General features: G+C 42.6%; 1 protein-coding gene across 1 annotated transcript in view; it reads left to right on the forward strand.

Annotated features, from left to right (window-relative positions):
• Positions 1 to 9,336, forward strand: part of TASP1 (taspase 1) — a 236,680-nt gene that overhangs the window by 179,317 nt on the left and 48,027 nt on the right. Inside the window, exon 12 of the mRNA XM_007450197.1 lies at positions 7,545 to 7,655. Within this exon, the coding sequence (XP_007450259.1) occupies positions 7,545 to 7,655 (111 nt within the window). The remainder of the gene's footprint in view (positions 1 to 7,544; positions 7,656 to 9,336) is intronic.

Here is a 9,336-nt window from a genome sequence, read left to right on the forward strand (position 1 = left end):
ATATGTATAATTCCTTGAAGAGAAACTGCCATTCAAGTGGTTTGTCATCTAGATTTTAAAAAGAAGAAAGCAATATACAGAACTGTATTTAAAAGACAGAGATTCGGGCTTCCCTGGTGGCGCAGTGGTTGCGAGTCCGCCTGCCGATGCAGGGGACGTGGGTTTGTGCCTGGGTCCAGGAAGATCCCACATGCCGCGGAGCGGCTGGGCCCGTGAGCCATGGCCGCTGAGCCTGCGCGTCCGGAGCCTGTGCTCCGCAACAGGAGAGGCCGCAGCAGTGAGAGGCCCGCGTACCGCAAAAAAAAACCCCAAAAAACAAAACAAACAAAAAACAAAATAAAGGACAGAGATTCTTTGTTAAATGTGATGGGAAGGTAGAAGAATAGCAGCTGCCTTCTGGCTACAGAATTACTCTCTTGATAGGTTCTCACATGTTGAAGAGGAAGTGTTGTATCACGTTTTGCAAAAGCTCTAATGTTTTGGCTTGCTGGCATCCAGTAATGGCTGGTTGCTGCTGGTGGGGAGACACGAATCTTTAAAATTGAAAAAATTCCTGCCCGTTAGAACTGTTAGAGACATTAGAGGTTACTAGTCCAGTCTCTCAGTTTTTCAGATGAGGGAAGAAAGCACGGTTCAGAGAGATAAAGTGGCTTGTCCAAGTTCGAGTAGACAGCACCAATCTCCTGGTTGTGTAGCCCGTCTTCTATCCATTTGTGTTTTGTGGACATCTGTGGATTTGTCTGTCCATGCATGACCCCACTTCGCTGGACTCTTGGATAAAGTTGATTGCTCTAGGCTTAACCCCTAGGCAAAGCCAGGCCAGTCAGATTTCCCTATCTTTCGAAGTCTGATGGCCTCTGAGAATGTGAAACCTGATAAAGAGAGGAAGTCTCTCTGGTGGCGAAAGTTGTATCAGGTATACAGCTCTGGACCTATCCATAGATGGCCATTACCATCCATACAGAAGAAACTGTTTCCAGCTGTTCCTGAAACCCATCACATCCCCACCCTTCCAGAAGTTTTTTTTTTTTTTTTTTCTTCTTGGATTTTATGAGCCAGTGAATCCTCCTTTTTACTTAAAATCATTCTAATTGGGATTCTGGCAGTAGCAATCAAAAGAATATGGGTTAATATTCCCGCTAACTTCTCTACTTTAATACTTACAGGGATTTTCTTTTCCAATTTCTTCAAATTCTTCATTTTAAAGATATGGCACAAATACAGTAAGCAGGTGTCTCATTTGTTTACAGTCTGGATTTACAATCTTAATGAATATCCAGATATACACATTTGATCTCAGTGAATATGTTTCTTAGCATCTGTAATTATAATTTCATTCCATAGTAGTTATAGATTTGGGCATTTAAAGAATCAATTTGAGATATTTTAGTAGGGTGAATGAAGCTTAATTTTTATTATTTCTTTGTTTCTATTAGTCTTCTTTACTTTATGCACCTACTTGCACATGGAACTTTGGATTGTCTTAGTTAGTTAATTTTTGCCCCCCCCTCCCCCAATTCCCTATTTGATTATAGAAAGCACTTATCACAGAGCCCAACATGCCACTCTATGGTAATTTTTCCTACTGGGAAGAACAAGCAAGTGTCTCCTTTTATACAGACACTGTTTAACACTTTAACTTGGGAAATTGATACTCTATCACCACGACCATCCAATCACCGAATGTCAGTTGAGCACTAGTTCCAGCTGATGTAGAAGGTTAACCAGGTAAGTACAGTAATAGATCTTGTTCAACATGATAATCTTTGAGAACCAGCAAAATGCTGAATTTTGCTCCTACCCTTAACATTACTACCACCAAATGTTTAAATAGTACCTCAGAGGTTACAAAGTTAATATATAAATTCAACCCTCACAACAACCAAGAAAGAGATCTTTTAATATCCATGATTTATAATTGGATATTAAAGAAGAAACTGAAGCATAGAATATGTTTTAATATGTCTTGCTTAAGACCACACAGTTACTACCTTGAGAGTCAAAACAGGGTTTTCGGTCTGAGTCAGTGTCGTTTTGTTTTGTTTTGTTTTTTTAAACACCACAGTGATAATATGAAATCTGACTGCTTTCCATGAAAATTTTGGAATCTTCAAATATAGTACTTTAATCATTGTATCATTAAATCTTTGAATGAATGCATATCAAGGGTGAGGAGCCCTGATTTAAGCTTCCATGGTGCCCAGGGGCCCCACCCCATTTCAGAGCACGCATGTACTGTCTTTCCATCCTTGATATTGCACTGCAGTGGTGTAGGCAGGAGTGTGTGTGTGTGTGTGTGTGTGTGTGTGTGTGTGTGTGTGTGTGTGTGTGTGTGTGTGTTGGGGATAGGGGAAGGTGGTGAATAAGTAGAAGTACTCTGTTAGTCTCTAAGAGGGCCTCAAAGGTGAATCAGATACTCTGACCCCAAAGGGCTTGGGTCTGTATACAAGGCACTGGAGCTGAAGAATAGACTTCAGTTCATGGAGGGGATGAGGAGGGAGCTGGGAAGGACAGTTCACAACAATGGGCCCAGGGGGAAGTCTTGGGGAAATGGAATACAGGAAGTCCAATTTGGCTGGAGCACATGCTGTGTAAAAATAATAGGGAGATAAGGTTGGGAAGAGAGAGGAGGTCTGGGCCCGGCTAAGGAGTTTAGACGTTATTCCGTGAGCAGTTGGGAGTCATTGAAAATTTCTGAATGGTTTAATGGTATGATCATAGCTGGGGTGCATATTTCTTATTAGAGTAAACTTTGATGTCAGTTTCCCATGCCCATATCCATCCTATGAACAACCATATTGGTTCTGCTTGCAGAACGTGTCCCAGACCCACCCTCTGCTGACCGTCTCCACGGCCACCAGGCTCACCCAAGCCACTGGAGTCTCACAACCAAGCTCTTTTAGTGGCTTCCTGCTCCCACACTTGCCCTGCCCATCTGTTCTGCACAGCAGAGTAACCTCCTACAAACACAAATAAAAACCATCACTGACCTGGTTAAAGCCCTCTGTCATCTTTTCATCACACTTGGAGTAAAATCCAAACTCCTTGCTGGGCCTTCTCTAACCTTATGTGACATGGCCCCGCTTCCCTCTGAACTCAGATTCTACCCTCCCTCCCCCTCCTTCACTTGGCTTTGCCACTCTAGCCTCCTTTTATTTCCTGAACTTCCAGACTCCTTCCCACCTCTGGGTATCTGCATTTGCTGGTTCATCCGCCTGGAATGTTCCTTCCCTGGATCTTCACATGGTTAGCGCCTTATCAAAGATGCCTTCCCCGACCCTTGATGTAAAGTATTAGCCCCAGTCACACCCTACAACACTTGACTGGATTCATTTTCTTCACTGCACTTCCTACTAACTGGGTGGATTGCCTTGTTGATTTGTGACTTTATTACTTGTCTCCCAGCCTGCTCCACTCGATGTGAGCAGGTACCTCATTTGTTCACTGCCGTGTCCCCAGTGCCCGACAAGCCCTGGCACATTGTACACATTCATTGGATTAATTTCTCTAAGAGGTGAGTGACTGGATCAGGAAGGAGAATGCGTGGGGGTCCTGTCGGTGGGAATGACAGGGCGGAGGCAGGCACAGGTGCACGCACAGAGAACTGACAGGACTTGATGTGGTTTGAAGACTTGAGTCATTGGAGAGGGAAGAGGTAGAAGGTTCTGAGCTTGGGTGAGCTGTGAGGACCCCAGGAGAAGTGACCAGATTTGGTGAGAAAGGAGCAATTGTAGAGGTGCCAAGACTTTGAGTGCAGGTGGGGTGGAGCTCTCCAGCGGGCGGTTGGGACGTAAGCTTATCCAGAGTTTACTGTTCCTGAGAGGCTTTGCTGCAAAGCAGGCAGAGCCATGGGCTTCAAGACACGTGGGGGGAAGCCTTCCTCCTCAACTGTGGCGTGGCTGTGACTTGTCATTGAACCCCTCTGAAACTCAGGTTCCTCACCTGTAAAGTGATCATTAAATGCCTTCTCATGGTGGTTCTGAAAATTAAACTACAGAACATGAAAACATGGACCTAGGGCCTGACACAGGGTAGTTTCTCAGTGACTGTTAATTCCCTGTCTCCTTTCCCTCTTGTCTAAGAGGCTGAGGAGTAAATACTTTACCCTAGTTCCGCAGCATAAATCTGTGTTGCTTTTCTTTACAAAGCAATGTGTGTGTGTGGTTTAAAAAGACAAGCAGTACCCCCAGGCTTACACTGAAAATGAGTAGTTCCCTGTCCCAACCCTCCACAGTCCCCTCGTTTTCCTCTCCCTGGAGGCTACTAGTTTTAACTCTCTTAGCTATTTTTTCTCAAACTTATATCTATAATTCAATATAACATGCTTATATTACTATTTCTTGATTTTTCAATTTTAAATATTATTTGGATATCAGATTTAGATGTTATCATCTTCACTCCAGGGAAGGCAAGGACTTAATAGTTCCTTTATACTTCCAACTTCAAACCTACACTCACCCACACAGGCCTTTTCTCCTCTTAATGTATTGTATCCCTATTTTTCAGTTCATCAGTATCACGAGTTTATATTTTTTTACTCTAGCTGTTGACATCTGAGCTACATAGTGGGCTGTGATTCTATTTCATTTCCTGTAGAAATTTTTATTTCTTCTGCAGTTAATATTTGCCTCACTTTTTTTTTTATACCAATCACTCTTTCATTCTCAGTCTTCCCACAAAATCTGAAACATTTCTTCTCAATAATTTCAAATGCAACATGTATCTTGTATGTTTAATTTTTTTTCCCCTCCTTGGAGATACCTTTCCAGCTTCCTCTGGCTTTCTGCTGTTTTGGTCTGGGCTTTCCAAGCCCGTGTGTAGCCGTGTGTCACCCAGAAATACTTTTGTCTTGTTTTGGATCCCCTGTTTGCAGCTCTTCTTTTCTTTCTCATTATTTTTGTTGCTCCTTCATTTTGCTGAGGCACATTCATCCTACAGCTTTCTGAGAAAGAGTGCACAGGAGGTGAATTCTTTGAGACTTTGTTGAGCTTTATTCTCCCTTCACGCTTGATGGACATTTTGGCCAAGGGTAGAATTCTAGGTTGGAAATAATTTTCTCTCAGCATTTTGAAGATAATACCTCCTAATCTTCTAGATCCCAGTGTTGCTGTTGAGAAATCCGATGCCATTATGATCCCCTTGCCTTCCCTGTGATCTTTTTTCCCCATTTGGAAATTTTTAGACCTTTCTCTCTTTCCTCAGTATTTGATATTTCATAGTGATATGTCTTCATGGCACTCTTGTTTTTGTTCCCCATGTGTTGTGCTGGGAGGTTCATGAGCCTTTTCAGTCTGAACACTCATCCTTCAATTCTTGGAATTGCTTTTTAATTATTTTTTGAAATTTCTTCCCTTTCATTTCTTTTATTTTCTCTCTTTGAAATTCCTCTTATTCAGATATTGGATCTTCTGGCCTGTTCTTCTGATTTAAAATTTTTTTTCTCTCTCATTTCTCATTCTGTCTTTTTTGTGTTTCCCTTCTTTTTTCTTCTTCTTTTTCTTTTTTTTTGGCTGCGCCACGCAGCTTACAAGATCTTAGTTCCCCGATCAGGGATCAAAACCGGCCCTCGCAGTGAAAGCGCTGAGTCCTAACCACCGGACCACCAGGGAAGCCACCTCCCCATTTTTTTTTTAATTGTTCTTCTGATCAAAGTGTTTGCCTAAGTTTTCCCTCTGTTACCTTTTTGCTTGTTTGCTTTCTGTGTTTCCTGGAGGCCTAATGGAAACAACTAGTGATCCTAGGTTGTCTAAGTACCAAGAAGCTGAACTGAAAACCTTCTGTGTATGAGTCACACTTGTCATCTGGAAGCCCTCCCCACAAGGCAAGGACACGCTATGTTTTTAGGTTCTCTCAAATAGGTCTTCACTCTTGAGCTGGTTGGAACTGAGACTGGAAGTACTCTTGAGACTGGAAAGGAATTATCCAGTCTCTTGCTTGGAGGATAACAGCCTACCTTCTTGCATCCTGAGAGCCTGTGAGTGAAGGGAACTGGTTATTTCACTGTTTAACCTAAAGGCTCCCCTTTAGCCCCTGTTTTCAGCATGGAGCCTCCTGTCTGCCCTGGGCTGAGCCTGATGACCCCAAGTCTCAAGTCCCTCTGGTTCAGCATCTCTAGAGAGTAAATGTCCTGCTTTCTCTAGGGTTAGGGAGGAGTAACTTCCTCTCTAGGTAAGAATCTGGGGCTCGAGGTCAGGGGTCAGCAAACTTTTTCTATGAAGGGCCAGAGAGTAGATTTTAAACTTTGTGGGCTACACTGTGGTCTCTACCACATATTCTTCTCTTCCTCTTCCTTCTCTTTTTCTCTCTCTTAAAAAAAGAAAGTTTAACATGTAAAATAAACACTCTTCGCTTGCAGACAGCACAGAAACAGGCTGTAGAGCAGGCAGGTCATAGTTTACCGACCCCTGGTCTAGAGGATCCTTTTGGACACTCCTGACCAACCATCTTTATTCCAGGCCCACCCTGCACCCCTGCCTTCAGAAGAACTTGGTGCCTCCAATTTCTGGTCCTTTATTCGGTTTTATGACAAAACCGGATGGCTTCTTACAGGTGTCCCTTGACTCCAGCCAGGCTCCCCGCGCCACCCCCCCACCATGGAAGCTTAGGTTTCAGCTTTCCCAGGTCCACTAGGTGAGCAACTGCTTGTCCGTCTTCTTTCTGTTTTCTAAAAGGTCAGTTTTTTTCTTGTCTCTCTCTCTGTCCTTATTAGGCCATGCCTTTTTCCCCTTCCCTTTCCCCCAGTTTACTGGGATTTGAGAAAGGAGTGGAGATAAATGCATGTGTTTAATCTACTGAGTTTAACCAGAAGCTCCCCCCAAATCCAATTTGGTTGGTTTTTATTTTTATTACTTTCTTTGATAGTGCTTGGGCTCATTTTGCATTTGTTCTCCACGTGCTCACTTGCTATGCCAGATGTTCGAAGAAGATGTCCTTGGGGAGGAAAAATGAGGGGTTTTAAAAAGCAGCGTTCCTGAAATGCTCACAATGGTTTAGTTTGTGTGAGATCTCTGCGAAGCATGGTTGTTTCTAACCACCAGACTCTCATAATAGAAATACAGTTTCACCCTTCTTTGTGTATCCATCAGGAGCATTTTTAAATGTCTGTAATAAAGTTTGTGGCTTATTGTTTAAAGTTGAATTTAAGGTAGTAAATCAAAGCTTTTGGTGGCATGCCTCTGACAGCAGGGAGAGCCTGGTAAGTGATCCCTAAGAGCTGATCAAAGGGAGCTGCTGAGCATTTTTTCCTGTATTTGTGTTTTGGGCCTTTAATCTGGCAGTGTTTCCAATTCCATTCTGAATACAGTCATGCACACTCCACCCCCAGTCAAGTCTTCTTGGAGGCGTCTGGCACTGCCTTTGCCTGTTCCGGCACAAGCCTGCCTTTGCTATCCCGCCTGTACAAGGTACAAACAATGGCGAGTGTCAGAAAGTGGGCATCTTTCAAGAGCTTATTCATACCACACGTTTGTTCCAGTAATCAAATGAAAATTGAAAGGGAAAAGAGTAAAATTAACTGAAAATGACCACTAGTCATTTCTGCCTAGGCTCACCTTTCCTGGCCAGCGAAGACGGTGTGCTCGGAGGAGTGATTGTCCTCCGATCCTGCAGATGCTCTGCAGAGCCTAACTCCTCCCCAAATAAGCAGACGCTTCTGGGTAAGTTAGACAAACACATTACGTGGGTGTCTTTCTCTTTCATTTTTTCCAAGAGATGGAAAGATTTATATCCTTAAGTCGATCATTTTAACCTACGGTTGGGCCAGGATGCTCTGTTGATATGTAAACATCTCTATTCCACTGCCCTTTTTGCCTAGGTCAACATCTACAAGGTGAATATTCATTTTGGAGTATATGCTTATAGCATATTTTTCAAATGGACTTAGCACCTAGCTCCTTTACTAAAGCCCAATATTAAGACTATCGGACCATGTATTTATCCCCTGCCTTATGTGACAGAGCGTTTGAGATGACCCATAACAATATACACAGTAACATAGAGAGAAGCTTCTTCCTGTTCCCCTCCCTAAAAAGAATCAGAACCATGTGAAGAGCTACTGGCATAGAAGTCCACCCTGGCTCCATGGCTTATTAGCTGTGATGCCTTTGCGCATCATTCTCACTGTTCTATGCCACTTCCTCATCTGTACGATAAGGATGTCTGCCCTGCCCTTCTTATGGAAGGGTCCCATGAGTATTTTGCAGATATGCAGATGTCCATCCAGATGTGTGATTTTGTGTCTAGCAAAGCATACCAGTGGGGATGGAGCCCAGCCCACCCTCTGTTTGCCAAGGCGCAAACTTGTGGGGCTGCCTCTGCCCATGGGGGTGCCTTTTTCTAATTCATTCATCCAGAGAGGTGCACTTTAAAAAATCTGCATAAAGGTGCCACATAAGCTAGCAGGGAGCCCTATATGTTGTTTTTTTTTTTTTTTCAGTTGACTTTTTAATTGAAGTGTACACTCAGAAAAAATTGTTAACTACAACTGCGTGGCAAATATTACAAACTGAACCCACCCATGTGACCAGCATCTAGATAAAAAATAGAACTTTACTGCAACTCTAAAAGCTCCCACATAACCCCTCCCAGTCTCTACCCCTTTCAAAGTTAACTACCATGCTGACTTCTAACACCATGATTAGTTCTATTTGATTTTATATTTTGTATAAATGGAATCATAGAATGTGTATTTTTGGTGTCTAATGTCTTCAGGGAAATGTTAAACCTGTTAGATTCATCTACGTTACTTGTGACAGTAGTTTGTTCACTTTCATTGCTGTGTAGTATTACATTACGTATGGTTATAGCACTCTGTAGTTATCCATTCTTCTCTACACATTTTTTTTTTTTATATAAGCACTACAAGTCATTCTCAGGGATGTGGTACTTCAGCTCTTTGTGTAAAATTCCTTTTATCAGGTATAGTTGGTACCTGGTCTGTATTGTATGATTGTTGTGCCTTGTTGTAGTACAAGTCCCTACGTATCTTGAGGTTTTATAAGTCTGTAAAATAGAAGACTGAGCATTTCTTATGAGAATAAAAATTATTTTTTCTATAAAAGCCTGAAGAACTTTCATAAAATCTCTCCTCTCATTTGTCAAAGAAAAAAAACAATGCACTTTTATAGGAAATACGTCTTTCTCCACCTGGACTCTGATCACCAACTTCATTGTTTTTCATGCTATATTTTCTTTCTCTTTCCACCCACGACACTTGGTACCCAGGTTGCTCCTGGCAAGTGTTTTGTTTGTTTTTTTTTTTTTTTTTTTTGCAGTACGCGGGCCCTCCTGTTGTGGCCTCTCCCGTTGCGGAGCACAGGCTCCGGACGCGCAGGCTCA

Source organism: Lipotes vexillifer, unplaced genomic scaffold, assembly GCF_000442215.2.
Source record: "Lipotes vexillifer unplaced genomic scaffold, Lipotes_vexillifer_v1.1 scaffold137, whole genome shotgun sequence".
NCBI lineage: Eukaryota > Metazoa > Chordata > Mammalia > Artiodactyla > Lipotidae > Lipotes > Lipotes vexillifer.